The sequence below is a fragment of the Rhamphochromis longiceps genome, linkage group LG13 (genome assembly GCF_057381845.1).
Source record: "Rhamphochromis longiceps isolate RC_006_pf linkage group LG13, R_longiceps_female_GT1.1, whole genome shotgun sequence".
In the NCBI taxonomy this organism is placed as follows: domain Eukaryota; kingdom Metazoa; phylum Chordata; class Actinopteri; order Cichliformes; family Cichlidae; genus Rhamphochromis; species Rhamphochromis longiceps.
Window position 1 is genome coordinate 14,321,719 of NC_140569.1, and position 19,042 is coordinate 14,340,760.

The 19,042-nt window shown below is 41.7% G+C and overlaps 1 protein-coding gene across 2 annotated transcripts; it reads left to right on the top strand.

Moving 5' to 3' along the window:
* Positions 1-8,359: 8,359 nt before the first annotated feature.
* On the top strand, positions 8,360-17,532 carry LOC146655501 (indoleamine 2,3-dioxygenase 2-like). 2 transcript variants are annotated; one of them, XM_085428133.1, is made up of 10 exons: positions 8,360-8,497; positions 9,238-9,333; positions 9,482-9,601; positions 11,696-11,814; positions 11,928-11,942; positions 12,029-12,128; positions 12,266-12,383; positions 12,498-12,549; positions 12,774-12,922; positions 13,092-17,532. In XM_085428133.1, exons 1-10 carry the CDS (start codon positions 8,408-8,410, stop codon positions 13,445-13,447), a joined length of 1,215 nt encoding a protein of 404 aa, XP_085284259.1. In that variant the 5' UTR covers positions 8,360-8,407; the 3' UTR covers positions 13,448-17,532. The 2 variants fall into 2 exon arrangements, with proteins under 2 accessions (XP_085284259.1, XP_085284260.1); XM_085428134.1 differs by lacking the exon at positions 9,238-9,333.
* Positions 17,533-19,042: the final 1,510 nt, after the last annotated feature.

Below are 19,042 nucleotides of genomic sequence, written 5' to 3' on the forward strand. Positions count from 1 at the left end.
GTTCCATATGAGATAACAAAGTGTTTAGCCCATTCCGTTATTCTAAAAAAGGCACACAGGTACATCAATTGCTATAATTCCCAAATGGTTAATGCAATAGTTTTATTTTACCCCATGAAATAAACTGGATGCCTGCACTTCAATCACATCTCGATTCTTTGATTTGAAATCAACTCTGGTTGTGTGCAGAATTACAAAAAGTCACTGTTGTCCGAATACTATCTGCATTTGACAAAGAGCTAGATTAGTATTAATACACTTTCTGTGATTTGTTCTAAAACGATTAACAAGAAATATTTTTCACTACATAGTGTTCTCATTTTTATACACAGTGAAACACAACACTCAAAGGAGCAGATGAAGGAAAGCATTTCTCTGAGCGATTCTCTTCCATCAGTTCATGTGCCAGTTGGATACTGTTCGTTTGCCTCCAGACAATGTGCATGTGGGAGAGAAAAGAAAACGAGTTGGGGAGTCTCAGACGGTGAGCAAGAAATGAGAAGAACTGAGGGGTTTGCGACTGAGAGATTGCACAAATCACAAAAAGATGGGCCTCTCTGCTCTTGAAGCCTCCCTTTTCTCACTTAGAAGTATAATATTCCACAGATGCTGTCTTGATTTCAAGTCCCTTTTACCAATTTATCTACTTCTCCCCTTGCTTGAGTAAATTTACTGCCCCTTTGTGCCCCCTGTGTCTGATGACTTGGTAAGTGGTCTTGAAATTAATTTGAGCTCCACAGCTTTCATCCCTCCAGCTTCTCGCTCCTTCCTGCTGGTTTCTCCTGCCGTTTTGGAGGGTTAAATAGTTTGAGAGATTTCTGGCAGTAGCAGAGAAGTATGCTGACAATGGGAGGCAGAAACCAAGGGCTGGTATGATAGGTGGGGTGGGGGGGTTCTTTGCTCTGTAAATACTACAGTGATGCAATCATCTGATAAAGCTGCTTACATATGGTTCTAAACAGGAGCCATGAACAAAAAGCTTGAGAAATTACCCAGGATCTCCTGCTGACAGAGGGCAAAGAAACTTCTGGTAAGCAGTCACATGTATGAGACTAGCGTATATTCCAGTATTATTTCATGTTGATGAATAAAAATTGTTCCAGCTCATGCATAATTTCAAACTGCTTATCTTAACATTAAGTACGTCCTTACATATGGTCAGATGCACACAATGATAAGCACAGCTGAGAATCCAGCTTTGCATTTTTATAAGAATTACACATAATAAATTAAAATAAATTGATCATGCCTTTTGGAAATTTAAGTTCACACTAATACATCAAAACATTCTCAAAGGCTCACATTTGGTACACAGGCTTGGTCAACATTACAAGTTTAATCCCACTGGGTCTTCACATTAGAGACACCGCAGATGTGTTTGTCCATTTATTATAGGCATTTCAAATGTAGAAAACACAATATATCGACCGATGCAAACATCAACCATAACTCAGTAGCTAAAATAGAACTAAAATGAAAACCCTGACATGGACATGAATACATGAAACCTGGAAACATGGCGTGAAACAACAGACTACCTGACCATGAATGCATGATAGCAGATCACATAACTACACACAAAGGTGACGAGGGAAAAGGAAACGCACGGGGAACACAGCTGACTGGGATGAACATAATGATACCACAGGGGAAGTGAAACTAAACACAATGACCATTGGACACCAGACCTCTTCAAAAACAAAAGACGAAACATAATGGGACGCAGACATGGCAACGTGAGCCTCATGACATAGAACACGCGGACATGAAATACATGACAGACTAAGATGCGGACTTAACAGAGGGAAAAGGGGACTGGAGATGAGACATGGACATAACTAAGCAAAAACAGAACATGATGGCTGGGGTGGGACACATGACAGAAGAAATGGGTCACAAGGGGTAAACAAGAGGAGGAGACGGGAGACAAAAACATTACAGAAACACATGAATCTAATAAACAATGGACTGTAACAGGGCAACCTAGGGAAAACAGAATGAGCTTAAGATAACTACATGAACTTAAACATAAATCATAAACCATCAAAATATTTTCAAACTCAAAGTGCTTGGTCAAATGATCCAGGACCATGAAAACAGGACTGTTTCACAGGGAAAGTCGACCCTTGCTGGTTCATTAGGAATTAGGAGGATAAATGGCAGTCAGGTGCTGCTAATCAAATACACTTAATTAAATGACCATCAGCAAGTTTGAGCACCTCTATAAAAGCAGACATTTCAGCAGTTTGCTGTTTAGGACGTTCAGGTGTGTGTTAACACAGTGCCGCAATCTTACCAGGAGTGGACGGCCCAGCAAATTTAACTCATGGTCAGACCATGCAGTGCTTGGAGAAAATGAAATAAAGAGCTTCAGACTCAGGCCTCAGTTAGCTGTTTAGGTTTATGAAGGTATAATTATAAAATGAACAAACAACCGTGGCTTGTTTGGAAGTGTTCCAAGGAGAAAGCCCCTTCTCTCTCTAAAAAAAGAAGAAGAACAAGAACATGGCTGCACAACTTGCAAGTTGCATCGGAACAGAAAACAAAAGAAGAGCACAGCAAAACACCGGAGCCCAAGAAAACAACCCAAACACAGAGCAGTTCAGGGGGCCGACCATGCGGAAGGCAACGGCGGAGACGTGGAACCAGTTCAGGGGGCCGACCATGCGGAAGGCAACGGCGGCGACGCGGAAACAGTTCAGGAGGCCGGCCGTGCGCAAGGCAACGGCGGCGACGCGGAAACAGTTCAGGAGGCCGGCCGCGCGGAAGGCAGCGGCGGCGGCGAGGGGGACGACAGAGCAGTTCAGGAGGCCGGCCGTGCGGAAGGCAGCGGCGGCTCTCCAGTGTCAGGCGTACTAGCCGAGGCTTGGAGGGCACAGGACCAAGCGACGCTGAAGCAGAGGCTGACCTAGGCGACGCTGAAGCAGAGGCTGGCCCAGGCGACGCTGAAGCAGAGGCAGAGGCCGGCCCAGGCGACGCTGAAGCAGAGGCAGAGGCCGGCCCAGGCGACGCTGAAGTAGAGGCAGAGGCCGGCCCAGGCGTAGCAGAAGCACAGGCAGAAGCCGGACCAGGCGTAGCAGAAGCACAGGCAGAAGCCGGACCAGGCGTAGATGAAGCCGGAGCCGGACCAGGCGAAGATGAAGCCGGAGCCGGACCAGGCGAAGATGAAGCCGGAGCCGGACCAGGCGTGGGCGATGCTGAAGCCGTAGCCGGACCAGGTGTGGGCGATGCTGAAGCCGGAGCCGAGACACGGAGGCTGCAGCTGGCGTGGATGAAGACACGGAGGCTGCAGCTGGCGTGGATGAAGACACGGAGGCTGCAGCTGGCGTGGATGAAGACACGGAGGCTGCAGCAGGCGAAGCACAGGCTGGAGCTGCAGCAGGCGAAGCACAGGCTGGAGCTGCAGCAGGCGAAGCACAGGCTGGAGCTGCAGCAGGCGAGGACGAGGCTGCCGGTGGAGCAGCTGGTGGCTGAATGGGCCCCTCGGACCCTCCAGCGGAGACGGGAGGCTGAACGGGCCCCTCGGACCCTCCAGCGGAGACGGGAGGCTGAACGGGCCCCTCGGACCCCCCAGCGGAGACGGGAGGCTGAACGGGCCCCTCGGACCCTCCAGCGGAGACGGGAGGCTGAACGGGCCCCTCGGACCCTCCAGCGGAGACGGGAGGCTGAACGGGCCCCTCGGACCCTCCAGCGGAGGCCAAAACAAAGCCAACAGGCATGAAGTCCTTTGGCTGACATGAGGACAACTGGCGCTGCACTGAGCACTGACTCTGCCCAGGCAATGCGAACATGGTGCAGTTCTTAGGGGGCTGCTTAAACTTCAGGGGTCCAGAATCAGCTGGGGACTGAGACCTAGCCTCTGGGGAAGCCCTGGAGTGGCAAACTGTGCCAACGGCGGCTAAACCATGAAAAGTACCCTGAGTAGAAATCAAGTTACCTCCCTGCATGGAGTGAATGAGCAAAACTGGCGACACAGGCGACTGAGCAGAGAGTGGCTGCTGGGCAGCTAACTGAGCTACTGGAGACACGGGTGAGAGTGGGAGCTGAGCTACTGGAGACACGGGTGAGAGTGGGAGCTGAGCTACTGGAGACACAGGTGAGAGTGGGAGCTGAGCTACTGATGGTGGTGAAGTAGATGACTGCACGGGAGACTGAACTAGAGGTGGTAGTGATAGTTGGGGGGGAAGTGGAGCTGGTGATTGAGTGGATGACCGTGCTAAGGGAGGGTCTAAAAATGAAATGATACCAGTATGCACTCTTCACACCAGTGATTTCAAAATCCACATCACACTGTGAAAAATGAATTTCGAAGCCACAGATCAATCATCGCACCCATCTTTATTTGAATTTTTGCAGTCAGAATTTGTCTTCCTGGTTAGTAGAGTTGGATGTCTCCGGTCTCGAGACCACTTTTACGTGGTCTTGGTCTTATCTTGGTCTCGACGGACTTTGGTCTTGGTCTTGTCTTGGTTTCGCTGTCTCGGTCTTGCTGTCTCCGATCGACATAGTGGTTGGGAGATTTGAAGTCAACAGTATCCATGTCACACAACGTAACGTTCGATAATGTGTCATGAGCAAAAGCAAAAGCTCTAAGAGCCGTGCTTAAAGAGTGCTTTGTAGTGAATCAGCTGCTGCTCAGCTCTCACATAGTGGCTCAGCTATGCTCCAATTCCTCCATATTGTGGCCAATCACATGCAAGGATATAGGATAATATCATTATGTGAAAAACAGAGAGGGTGAGAGATGCGACAGTTAAGTGGAGCATGCGTCTGTCCTCTCAGTAAGTGAGTGAGACAGTACACAGCGATGAGGAGGGCTGTGTGAGTGCATCGCAAAAACATATAAATATGCCTGACTAGGGATGGGTATTGATAAGATTCTCACGATTCCGATTCCATTTTCGATTCTGTTTAACGATTCGATTCTTTATCGATTCTCTTATCGATTCTTATTTTTAAAAAAGGAGAACACTAAGGTTGATTAGCTTAGAACTTTGTTTTATATCTTCTCTTTGAACAAGACAGACATTTAGGAGTAACATGGCCTTACAAACCCAACAGTGAGATCTTAAGAGATCCACAGCCTACGGCTCTTCGATGGGGTGTCACAGGGTCCCCAGGAAACAAAAGTTGTAAATGTAAAATAATAAAATAAATATTCTTCTGTAGCAATAACAAAGTATAACATAAATTATTCTGTAGCAATTAACACAAGAATATCCAGTAATGTCCCTGCCTACAATTAAACACATTCACTTACTGAAAATCGGGGGCATCTGCTCTGGCAAATGGGTGCAAGCCTTTTACCACAAACTTAGTCACTGCTCGGTGACATTCGTCTATCTTGGCCTGAAAGGAAATGCTACCGGTAGACTGCAGCGAGAACTGCCAGCATCTGAGCCAGCCAGACTCTGTCTCTCTCACCATGGTCACCTAAATGCACAGTAATGGCAGGTTTTGTAATAAGGCAGATCGCGCTAACATAATATGCACTGTTAGTTGATTATTTACCTGCCGCATTAACGGCAGAGGACATGCAGACGTTACCGCTGCTGCTGGGTTGAGATTCACGAGTCCGGAGCGGAATTAAAAACATGACATTCATTTAAGGTTATCGCGTGTTTTGTGAGCAAATGCTTTTGCATACTCGTAGTGTTTCCTCCCTTAAATGAAATATCTACTTTTCAAGTATTGCAAGTTGCCCTGTTGTCATCCGTTCTCGTAAAGTATAACCAAACTTTTGAGCGTTTGAGCCGCTTAGGCGCCGTGTTTCCTGTCAGGTAAATGACGCTCCGCAACGTGGTGACGTCATTCGGGGCGACTGGAATCAATAAGGGAATCGTTTGCAAAAATGCCAAACAATTCCAAGGAATTGAAACAGTGGGAACCGGTTCTCAACAAGAACCGGGTTTCGATACCCATCCCTATGCCTGACACCCGTAAACGAAGCAGCATCTGGCTGCAGTTGAAAGACTTTTTTGTCTCGGTCTCGTCTTGACTTTATCTTGTTCTGTCTTGGTCTTGGTTTAGGTGGTCTTGACTACAAGTGTACTTTTTGAAAATGAGTTTAGAAAAAGACATCCCATTTGAATTTGTTTGAAAATGAAAAGCACATTTGTCCTCCCTGAACGCTCTACAAACCCATTAGACAACCTGCACATTCAACCTATCTCTGTACTAACCCTACTTGTGTGTTCTAGAAAGTTCTGAATCAATGCCCATTGTTACACAGGTAAGTTGCGGTCTGTTGCAACTGTTCTGTGACCAATTTTTGTGACTGGACTTACCCTTCTCTCCTCGGTGCTGATGCCAGCAGCCTCAGGAAATCCTGTGAAGAAAGATTAATGGAATCAAGAAATTTCTGTGTGGAAGAGAAATCAGTTTGGAGGAAAACCTCTTCTTGGAATTGTGGCGAATTTAGTTTTGACATATTGCAATATGTGTCTGCAATAAACTGACTTAACTTTGAATTTATATGTCCTATGCTTGTGTCCATGCTTGGTTTAAGACAAGAATGATTTGCTGTAAGGCATCAGCTCTTACCACAGCACAACTGCATTGCCCTGCATTGCAAACAGGAACACATGTTGGTTTGTCCAGACTCACTGTCCAGAGGGGAAAACTAAATAAAGCCATAAAAATTTTGCCCATGCCATTAAGCTCCTGGTGCACAGATTTTATACTAATGATAATGCCAGAAGACATTTCGAGTGTTGGTACAGCAGAGCTCCCCACTTTTTGATGTTCACGTGCTCCGCCACTTTGTGATTGAGCTGCTGTGGTTCATAATGCTTAACTCTATAATAACACCACTTGCAGTAAATTGTGGGGGAAGAAATTTACAGAAACTGTTTATGTATATGCATACACATGCACACTGCCTTTGCAGGCATTCTGAAAACCTGGCATGGCGCTATAACAGGATGCAACAAGTCAGTTCTTGAAGTTTTTGTGGGTTAAGGTGACTGTTGGGTCTGTGTTTCCACAAACCCCGCTAATTCTAGAGACTTATTCATCATGAAGAAAACAAGACAGTCGATCGATCGATTATTTGCGCAAGGGAGGCCTCGTCTGTGTCCACCACGAAAAATGACCCCCAGATCTGACCTCCTCCTGCTACCTTTTATTGAGAGACAGTTCACACAAAACACGTCAGAACAAAGCCACGCCCCCTTGGTTCTAAGACAAAGCATTTTATGTATATGTGTGACCTCCTGCTGACCAAAGGGTCGTAAACCCAGGAAGCTTACATCAAAAGAAACAGATCTTTCAGATAGGATGTATCTACAATAAAACCTCCCCCAGCACAGAGTGGTTGGGGAGGTGGTCAGGATCAAAGGAATGGCTTTGATCCTACTGCTTGAAATAAGACTGTACAAATTTAAGAAACACAATGGCAACATTCAACAATTAGACTTAACAGTGACCATGACATTTTGTGGCTGAATTGCTATCGTTGCCAAGCACTTGGGAACACTGTGTCCACCACATTAATTTAACTGAACTAGAAATCATATAAATAAATATGACAATAAAAACTGACAAGATACCAACCTGCAGAAGTCTATTACACAGAGCACCAGGAACAGGGCCAGATATAGAATTACCCCTATTTATTAGCGTTGTTTCTGGGGTATACCAGAAAACCAGGATTCATACCTAGAAACTTTACCAAATAATCAACAATGTGGTTTGTTTTTATTGTTTATATCTCATATTTCCTCTAAGGCAAAAATACAAATGTCAGTGTCACCATGTTTAAAGCCAGTTTTATCAGTAGAAGAGATGTGCCATTCTTTGTATAAAAACTGTAAAAAGTACCTACATGTAGGCCGAAAAGTCAGGCAGTAAAAACCCCCACAAACCTTTAATGACTGTTAACAAAATCCAGAATCATACAAATTAAAATAGAAAATCTAAGCAGAGCAAAAAGAACACAAGTAACTAAGTGTATACTAACCGAGCTACATATCACAGAATGATTAGTGAAGGCAAAGACAGGAAGTTGAGGCACAGGTGAGACATAATCAAGAGCAGATACCAAAGTAAAATAAGAAGTTAAAACAAAAAGACAAGCAAAATACAGACAAACCATGTGTTGACTTTACACATGGCGTATGCGTGTTAAAAACATTTTGGTGTGTGTTCAAGAACATTCTAAACAGTTTCTGTTATTTGGTAGTTGTGTTGTTTTCAATTTTTTAAATTAACTGACCAAAAGAGGAAGATTAGCCGATTAACTGTTCAGTCTGTCAGCTCTTGACATAAAGGACAGGGAAATGTGATTGGCTATTTGCTCTTCAGTGCAATAAAAAGGGAAGTGACAAAGGGAGTGAAAAAAGGCTCAGTGCAAGTTTTAACAGCTGATGTCTCTCAGCCTACTGTAGTGCTACACAGGCCAGCAGACATGGAGACTAATAGCAAAGAAACACTACAAGCAGACTTTGATGTATTTGATATTTCTGAAGAGTTTGGATTTCTACTTGAAGAGCCACTGGTAGGTTTCACCCTTATCTTTTCTCTTCTAATGATGCAATGTTCTCATCTGAGACACATTTTGTTTTGCCATATACTGGATAAATCAAGGAGGTTTGAAACTGAAGGATAATATAACATTGACTATGCTGTATATGTTGTTTATCCTCACACACATACCTTAGCAGCAGCCTTAATTTAAACGTTTGTCCAGCTAGATAACAGTCTCTCTGGCCTAATTATGCTTGTTTTCTAGAAATATAACGAAGGACTACTTATCTGTTGTGAGCCTGTCTCTTTAAGTCTTTAAGTCTGCTACAGCATTTAATAGAATTAATTGAATCTAAGTTGTATAAGTCAACTGATAGAAACTATTGATACATATTTCTCAAATTGGATAGTTGTAGTTCTTTGGGTTTGATTTCTAAATGTAGCAAAATGTAACAGCATTAATCTCTGACGCTCATAAAAAAAATATTAGTCTAATATTGTTTCTGTTTATGGTATAGCCTATAGTTTCCATCTCCCTGCCCTTTTGGACCCTGTTTTCTGCTTGGCAGGGCGTTGCCTTGTTTATTATGGCCTCTTTTAAATTGCTTGCTGTTGCTGATTGATGACTCCAGTCATTTGTTGACATGCAGGTCAGGCACCATGGAAAACATGAGCTGATGATGTTACTGATTACACTCTACATGAAAATCCACCACGCAAAAAACAATCAAAACCCAATGAGCAAGTCATTTTATTCCTATTATTTTCTAGACTCACCTCCCAGACCATTATCAGGTGTGGCTGGACCTCGCAAATAATCTCATACATCTGATAGAATCACGTAAACTACGGGATCTGGTTGATAAGGTCAGAATGAGCAAAGCCTTCCAAGTACAAAAATACTGACAGGCCATACATGTAAATGTGTACAGGTGTATTTTTGAGAGACCTGATGATGATCACCATTCCCAATAAAAATAAATAGATTTAAACAGAAAATCTAATCACAATTCAGATGCCGGTCTTGAGTCCAGATCTTTTGAGTGACCATCGGGAGCTTAGGCTCGCTCACCTAGCACTAGGATTCATCAGCATGGGATATGTATGGCAGGAAGGACAACATGCACCTGCTGAGGTAAGACACACAAATGACAGACAGTAAAATGTTTACATTTCAATCAATAGTGCTCTAGTTGTTTGACCTACAAGTATAGTGCCCCATGCACACATAGAAGTATTTTTACTTTTTGTCCACTTGTCAACTGCATTTTTAGGTCACAGAAAATGGAGATTTTTTTAAAAAGTCCTTTAAGAGTGAACTTTCAGAAATTCAGCTTATGCATTTATATACGGACAAGGAAAAGACTTTGTAACACTTTATAACCAAACACTATTAAGCATCAGTAAGGTATTAGTTGATGCATAATTCATTCTTTATGAAACATTCAAAGGTGGATTTAGAGGAATTTTCTTAGCGTGGCATGAGGGTGTCATGGAAACCAAATGGGGTGGGACAATCAAAGCCATTTTTTTTTACACATATGCAGATGTTACATTCTGTAATATGAATGATATATGGTTAAAATATATCAAATGCAGTAAGTATACACATGTTTCACATTTCCTTTAGCCCACACAATTAAACATTTCAATTACATAAAAAAATGTGAGTTTTGATTTTATGTACTATACAGCCTATACTAAATAAGTATGTAACGAAACAAGTATAAAATCCAGAAAGCTACACAAAATGGGGTGGTTCATTTACAAACACGTCTAACTTATGTTTCACACTCCTTTACTCATTGGAAATAAGAAAATAGTTCCATGCTTAAATTTACACAAAATGCCAGAAATCTGCATGGTCATGGACACATTTTTCATGATAAACCTATATATGTATTTTTTTTTTTTTGCAATGACTCAGTGTGGGTGCAGCTTTTTGCTATGTCAGATTTATTCGGTCAGGTCATTTACAGGTGAAGCACATCTGTTAAACCGAGAGGGTTAATGACGCTTACCTTTGTTCCGTTGCCAGAGTGTATCAACCACCAATGTTGTCTGAAATGCCTTTGTTTGGTGTTGGAACAAAATGTGCTCTTGCATAATTATAGACATCGGTTGCTACTGACAACAACAAACACAGCCAGCCTGCAGTAGGTTTATTATTAAAATAAACAACACTGTTACATGCAAAACTAGGGTGACACTTGGAGTGGGACATACCACCCCATGCCACTGCTGAAAACATCCAACTCCTTTTAATTTTTTTTAATGCATTAGCTTATCTGGCTAAAGCTAGCTAGCTGACTACAGCTGACTACAAACTAAAGTGAAGATAAACTCGAGGAACAAACTAAAAATAAAGTAAAATATATATATAAAATAAAAAATGTTTTATTTTATATGCAGAAGTTTCAATATAAGTTAAAGTACTCTGTTGCTGTCTTAAACCCTCCTACAAACTCTCGTGCTGCTCACATTTCAGTTTTCTGCAAATATTTAGTGAGCAATATTTGCAGCTTCCATTAAATATTAGCATGTTGTATCATTTTGCTCTTTGTTTGTATCCTTTTCTGTTGTGAAGACAGATGAGATGTGTTTGATTCTTAAGGTCCTGGTGACCATGAGATTATTTTATAAATGCTTTGCAAGGTAGAGAGTGTCCTCATTTTAGATGAAATAACACACAATACTTAATTAACAACTATTAACTGCTTGAATTAACCATGAATTACTAAAGATTTAACGTTTATATCTATGTTTATAAATGGCATACGCAGGTGGATTAATGGTTCATAAATGACGAATAAACTATTAATGAATCCATTACTTGTGCTTAATAGTGTGTCGTTATTAGAAATTGACACAGTTTTATCTTGCTATTTCACAACACAAAAAATAAGCATTTGTTAACAAAACATAAACTAAAACTGATGGGAATGTCATCAATGTGGTAGATAGAGGCACATTTACATTTTGACTAATGGTGCTGCAGGGCTTAATTTGACCATGACTAAACCAAATTTATATTAAGCAGGAGGTGACATATTTCACAGCAAAAGTGAAACTTTTCACTAGCTAATGTTAAATAGAAAGTAGAAAGGGAAATCATCAGACAAATCAGCCTGGTCAAAACTGCTGGCGCGGCCAAAAGATAGTCACTACAATCCCTGAAATCTTAGTGAGCCTGCTGGATTGAAACTTCACTGTTATGGTTGTTTGATAGATACTCCCAAAGGCTCTGGCCCTGCCTTTTTGGCTGGTATCACGCAGACTTGGCCTTCCACCGATCCTGACATATGCAGATTCAGTTTTAGCCAACTGGAAGTTAAAGGATCCCACAGGGTAATCCTTTTTCTTATTTAATGCCAAAATATTAGGCAGTCTCGTTAAATGCAATAATAACCTCACAGTGAAATTCTAATAATTGCTACTTCTTTCTTTTACTTTCATTTCAGGGATATGAGAATTGGGTAAGTATCACTCTGGACTGTTATGTAATCTCATGTGTCATGTGGTTTTTACTCATTTGTTTGCTAAATATTATTTTTAAAAATAGGAACATGGACCTGATATTTTCCTTCCCTGGTGGTGACACTTGCAGGGGATTTTTTATTGTGTCACTGCTGGTTGAGATGGCGGCTTCACCCGGCATAATGGTTAGTATTACTTCTTTTGAAGTCTTTCTGAACATTAGCTTGGTGTTTTCAATTTCTCTATTCCCTGGTCCACAAACTGTGTGTGCTTTTGCCACTTGTAACTTGGTAATGCTGTTTAAACCTTTGACTTTAACCAGGGGGCGCTGGAGGTGATGCGCGCCATTAAAGTCTCTGACCTCACTGGGATAAAAAATGGCCTCATCAAAGTAACTCAGTCTTTAAAGAAGATGAAGGAAAAATTCAAATTTATGCACAGTAAGTTTGAATTAAGGCTTGCTCACATGAATTTAATCACTTTACATGCTGTGCTCTTTTATGAAGACAGAGAAATTCAAGGTAATTAGACAACTGAATCTGTGCTATTTCCAGATCACGTGGAGCCAGCTGCATTTCATGGAAAATTGAGAATTTTTGTCTCAGGGTGAGTTTAGCACTGCTACAGTGTTCTCCAAACTAAGGTTTTCAAGGTTTCAGTATTTCTCTCATGCAGATTTATCTCAGTAAAAGTTATCTTTTTATCTGTTTCTATTGGTGCACTTTATATTTTGTAGGATAACATCTGAAATCGTATCATACATATTTAAATTCATGTACATCTATTAAAAGGAGGTTTGCAGTATAGGTTTTTTGTTTGAATTGTTTTAGATGGAGAGACAACCCAATGCTTCCAAGGGGGGTGATGTATGAAGGTGTGAGCGATGAGCCTATTTTGTTATCAGGTGGGAGTGCTGCCCAGAGTTCAGCTATTCAATGCTTTGATGCTTTGCTGTGCATCCAGCATGAGGAAGAGACAGGTAAGCATGCATTGCCTTCAACCTTTGACCCCTTCAGATGGCTCTCGTGAATAAATCACATTTGTGCAGCCAGCTGATTGCTTTGAATGAGAATGTTTCCAGGATAGACAATTATTTTCATTCTTTCAAGGTCTCTTTTCTGTCCCTTTCACTGATTCTCTCAATCTAGGAGCGTTCCTGACACGCATGAGAGACTACATGCCTCCTGCCCACCGTCAGCTGATAGAAACGCTCTCCGTCTGTCCACCGCTGCGAGACTTCATCTTGTCCTGCTCCAACTCTGACCTCTGTCAGGCCTACAACTCTTGTGTCTCCGCACTGGTGGATTTACGAAACTATCACCTCAATACTGTGACCAAGTACGTCATTATTCCTGGTAACCACGCGCAATCTGTGGGCTGTCCATTCAGAGGTGTGGGTACTGCACTCAACACCACTGGGACTGGTGGATCCAACCTCATGGTCTTCCTTAAGAGTGTTCGTAACACCACTCAAAAGGCACTGATTTTAGAGAGACTATCATAGTCTAGAAACCTCAGTGTATTTCCTGGCACATATATACTGCTCCAAAAAAATTTAAGAAACATTTTTAACTCAGAGTATAGCATCAGGTGAATTAAATTTCTGGGATATTGATCTGGTCAGTTAAGTACCAGAGGGGGTTGTTAATGAGTTTCAGCTGCTTTTGTGTTAATGAAATTAACAGGTGCTTTAGAGGGGCAACAATTTGACAACCCTCAAAACAGTAATGGTTTTACAGGTGCAGGACACTAACATTTTCCCCTCCTCATCTTCTCTGAATGTTTTTTTCTGTAGTTTTGCATTTGGCTAGGGTAAGAGCCACCACGTTACTGTTAGTACAAAACTTCCAGGACAGCACATCAATGCGAGCCATTGCCAGACGATTTGCTGTCTCTCCCAGCACAGTCTCAATTGCATGGAGGAGATTCCAGGAGACATACAGTTACTCTAGGAGACTTGGACAGAGTTGTAGAAGGTGATATATATATGCCTGATATATGTCCTTTGTGCAAGGAACAGGATGAGCACTCCCATATCAAAATGACCTGCAGTAGGCCACTGGTGGGAATGGTGCTGCCCTGTGCTTTTCAGTAGGTTAGCCCTAAGATCATGTGACAGAGGTGAAAGGGCCTAGAGATGCAATACTGCCTGTAACATTGTTCAGCATGACCAGTTTAGTGGTGGATCATTTATGGTCTGGTGAGTCACATCCTTGCACACACAGACCTCCACAGGCTAGGCAACAGCATCATGACTGCCATTAGGTATTGGGATAAAATCCTTTACCCACTGGCAGACCCTCCACTGTGGGTTATGGCTTTCTCCTGGTGCATGGCGATGCCTGGCCTCAGGGCGTGAAAGTATGCAGGTAGTAGCCAAAAACACAAAGCAAAAATGAAAATCAGCACAAAGACACTTCAAAACGATCGCCATAGTGATTCTACTGTAGAAACCTGAACAGGTAGAAACGGAGGCTGCTGCCTGACTTCTTATCAGTTTGTTAACTGTTGAAATTCAGGGTCACTGCTGGCCTGGGGTTGGCATTCGCTCAGCTTTCACTCTGGGTTCTTGGCTAGCTTAGTGTTAGCATTCTGTCTGGCTAGTCTAATGTTAGCTTGCTATCTGTGCACGTGCTTGCAAACAGCCGATGTTGCAGCATAAAGTATCTGTCTCTGGGAATTGGTTCTTGTCGTGATTCCCATCCCTATTACCCAGTCCATATCAGTTTTCTCTGTATTATTGCCTTTACCGTACAAAAGAGGTAAAGATACTACAATAATACAGCACCTTGAGGCAACTGTTGTTGTGATTTGGCACTATATAAATAAAACTGATTTGAAGATCGGTTTAAATATCCAGGATTTTTGAACAGTGTAAAAATATGTATTATAACTAAAACTTTTTCATACGCAACACTCTAAATGTAGTTCTAAATCACAAAAAATATCACCATCATTCAAATCAGCCAGATCTTTTCATCCGTATTGAATTTTCCAAGCACTTACCCTGACATTAGTAAATCTTCGAGTAAACTTTTATTTTTTTAGATAAATGATTATTGGGTTTTCACTCTTTGATGGTGTCATGGATGATTTCTAGCACGAATACGTCACTACATTAACAAAGTATTCTGTTTGAAAACTGTACCTCTTTACTTTAATACTACTATCAACAATTTTTTAAATACATTTTCTCGTGGAGAATTGCATGACAAACTTGAGCTATGTTTACACCTATCACATACACACAAAAAGCTCCCTGAGTATTAACACACAGTTTTGGAAGTAAACCTGTTTCTAAGAAATGGGTTTCTCCATAGGTCACAGGACAAAAACAAACTAATGACATATAGTTAGGGAATCCAGCAACACACATTTTCAACTTTTCCTCCAATGACCTTCCGTGTCTGCCTGAAGACCTAGCTTGTTTTGGCTTCACAGGTGTCACAGTGTGGAGTGGTGAAAGTAAAAAAAATATGAACTTTTACCACAATGCTCTTGTAAGCTTACAGAGTAGTGCAAACTAGTGGAAATAATTATTTCCAATGACTGGTACCATTGTTACATCATGTTTGTGGCAACTAAAAGCTTTTAAACCTACTAATCAAAGCACACTTTATGTTTATATAATCCTTTACATAATCAAGTAAAACAGACTATGAAACAGAGAGGCACTAAGTGTGGTGATTGTTTTATTTTCAAGTGTAATTGTGCTTGTATGCATTTGAACCCTAATATTGTTTTGTTTGTTTCTTGTTGTTTTAGCTCAACTGAATAGTTGCTGAGGCCTTATGATGGTCAAACTCTCTTATACAGAATTGCAAGGTGGAGGGGGTAGTTGTTGAATAAGTGTGTTTCCTCCATTCTCTACTCCCTTTTTCATTAATGAAACCCTCAGTGTTGCTTTATATGGTCACTCTATCAAATTATATGGTCAAAAAGTTAGGTCTATAGAGTATAGAGACTGGTTGATGACTTCTCCCACCAGGGGCGATTTTAGCCCATTTTTTGAATCAAAGCACCCCCAAAGATTTCTTACTTTTTTGACAATATTTACTGTTTGTGTGACACACTACTAAAAATATAAAAAGCATTCAGTACTTGTTTGAGACATAACATTTTAACAACAAAAGTATAGATAAAGTAAACAGTAGCTTACTGTTGTTGCCACTGTCCTGTTTGAAATGGAATGAGAGAAGTTGGTTATTTTGTCATATGTGCATGTGCCAAGATTAAACCCAGGAACAACATTCAGGTAAAAGTGTAAGATCAAATGATCCGTCAATCAAGAATAATGTTGAATCAGTGTTTCAATATTTATATCTTTTATTAGATGTTCATGTGGTTTGGTTATTTGCCTTTTGGTTGAAAGTAAACGGAGAGAGGACTTTTTTTTTATTAGTGATCTTAATAGTATTTGTTTTTTCATATTAATGTAATTTTTTTCATCTAATTGAATACAATCTATTTGTGTATGATTGTCAGTCCAAAGAGGGAGAGAGGAAAGAGGGGAAAGTGAGGAGAAAGTACAAGGTCAGGAAGAACCAGGTAAAAAAACAGACAGGGAATATTGACAGGCAAAACAGAAACAGTTAAATTGCTTGATAGAGTTGATCACCAAAAAAGTGATAGACAGATTTGCCAACCTCAAGGTGAGGCGACATAGGTTAAAATAAAATAAAAAATCTGCAGAGCCATAGTAGTATCTGCAGTAAAGATCTTTTCATAGATTGTACCACAGGCAAAGTTGCCTCCATTTTTATAATTTTATTTATCAATATTTTGTACATTCGTACATTTCAAGGACTCTATTTTTGGAGTGTATTTTTATATATCTGTATTGTATTATACATACACATTAAAAGTGAGTCTCTGTCCAAAAAATGCACTCGGTTTACTTCTTACTCACTATGATCATCATTCATCCTTTTCCCCCAGTAATTAAGGTTAGGATTAGAGATGGACCGATCTGATATTATGTATCGGTATCGGGTCCGATACTGACCTAAATTACTGGATCGGATATCGGAGAAAAATAAAAAATGTAATCCGATCCATTAAATATCACGAAAGCACCTCACAAAACTTGCAACACGCCGTAACTCACCTCAGAACGTTAGCACGTCGGAGCAGTATGCATCACGTGATAGAGCGGCTGTGGCATGCGGGACCTGTCGGTGGTCTGGATAGCATGTGGAGCTTCGCTAGCAACCCGGCATTTCATCTCCAACAAAGTTATCCCCGAGAGAAGTAAAGCAAGTGTGTAAGTCCATCTCTGAATGTTTGTAAAGCATGCCTGCGTTAAGCTTAACAAGCGATATATGGAGCGACTGCCTCTTCTTGCTGCTACTTCAATCATGAAACTGCTTAATGATCAGCTGATCGGCTTTTCTGTCGTGAGTCCGTGTCTCTTGTTTGTTTTTGGCCCACTTTGCACCAGAAAGAGGAAACCAGCGGCTGAACAACAGCAGCACGTTTAAGCTTGATCAGCTGTTGTTAGAATGTATTTAATATTACTTTCTACTCGAGGATCTTTTTCTACGTACAGTGGGGCAAAAAAGTATTTAGTCAGCCACCGATTGTGCAAGTTCCCCCACTTAAAATGATGACAGAGGTCAGTAATTTGCACCAGAGGTACACTTCAACTGTGAGAGACAGAATGTGAAAAAAAATCCATGAATCCACATGGTAGGATTTGTAAAGAATTTATTTGTAAATCAGGGTGGAAAATAAGTATTTGGTCAATAACAAAAATACAACTCAATACTTTGTAACATAACCTTTGTTGGCAATAACAGAGGTCAAACGTTTACTATAGGTCTTTACCAGGTTTGCACACACAGTAGCTGGTATTTTGGCCCATTCCTCCATGCAGATCTTCTCGAGAGCAGTGATGTTTTGGGGCTGTCGCCGAGCAACACGGACTTTCAACTCCCGCCACAGATTTTCTATGGGGTTGAGGTCTGGAGACTGGCTAGGCCACTCCAGGACTTTCAAATGCTTCTTACGGAGCCACTCCTTTGTTGCCCGGGCGGTGTATTTTGGATCATTGTCATGTTGGAAGACCCAGCCTCGTTTCATCTTCAAAGTTCTCACTGATGGAAGGAGGTTTTGGCTCAAAATCTCACGATACGTGGCCCCATTCATTCTGTCCTTAACACGGATCAGTCGTCCTGTCCCCTTGGCAGAAAAACAGCCCCATAGCATGATGTTTCCACCCCCATGCTTCACAGTAGGTATGGTGTTCTTGGGATGCAACTCAGTATTCTTCTTCCTCCAAACACGACGAGTTGAGTTTATACCAAAAAGTTCTACTTTGGTTTCATCTGACCACATGACATTCTCCCAATCCTCTGCTGTATCATCCATGTGCTCTCTGGCAAACTTCAGACGGGCCTGGACATGCACTGGCTTCAGCAGCGGAACACGTCTGGCACTGCGGGATTTGATTCCCTGCCGTTGTAGTGTGTTACTGATGGTGACCTTTGTTACTTTGGTCCCAGCTCTCTGCAGGTCATTCACCAGGTCTCCCCGTGTGGTTCTGGGATCTTTGCTCACCGTTCTCATGATCATTTTGACCCCACGGGATGAGATCTTGCGTGGAGCCCCAGATCGAGGGAGATTATCAGTGGTCTTGTATGTCTTCCATTTTCTGATGATTGCTCCCACAGTTGATTTTTTCACACCAAGCTGCTTGCCTAGTGCAGGTCTACAATACTTTTCCTGGTGTCCTTCGAAAGCTCTTTGGTCTTGGCCATGGCGGAGTTTGGAGTCTGACTGTTTGAGGCTGTGGACAGGTGTCTTTTATACAGATGATGAGTTCAAACAGGTGCCATTCATACAGGTAACGAGTGGGGGACAGAAAAGCTTCTTACAGAAGACGTTACAGGTCTGTGAGAGCCAGAGATTTTCCTTGCTTGAGGTGACCAAATACTTATTTTCCACCCTAATTTACGAATACATTCTTTACAAATCCTACCATGTGAATTCATGGATTTTTTTTTCACATTCTGTCTCTCACAGTTGAAGTGTACCTCTGGTGCAAATTGCTGACCTCTGTCATCATTTTAAGTGGGGGAACTTGCACAATCGGTGGCTG

What these genes read in the sequence shown, in the direction of transcription:
- LOC146655501 (XM_085428133.1), top strand. Translation starts at nt 8,408, where the DNA reads ATGGAGACTAATAGCAAAGAAACACTACAAGCAGACTTTGATGTATTT. An exon ending in GACAACATGCACCTGCTGAG is followed by an intron (nt 9,602 to 11,695) that starts GTAAGACACACA and finishes GTTGTTTGATAG; the next exon opens with ATACTCCCAAAGGCTCTGGC. An exon ending in CGGCTTCACCCGGCATAATG is followed by an intron (nt 12,129 to 12,265) that starts GTTAGTATTACT and finishes GACTTTAACCAG; the next exon opens with GGGGCGCTGGAGGTGATGCG.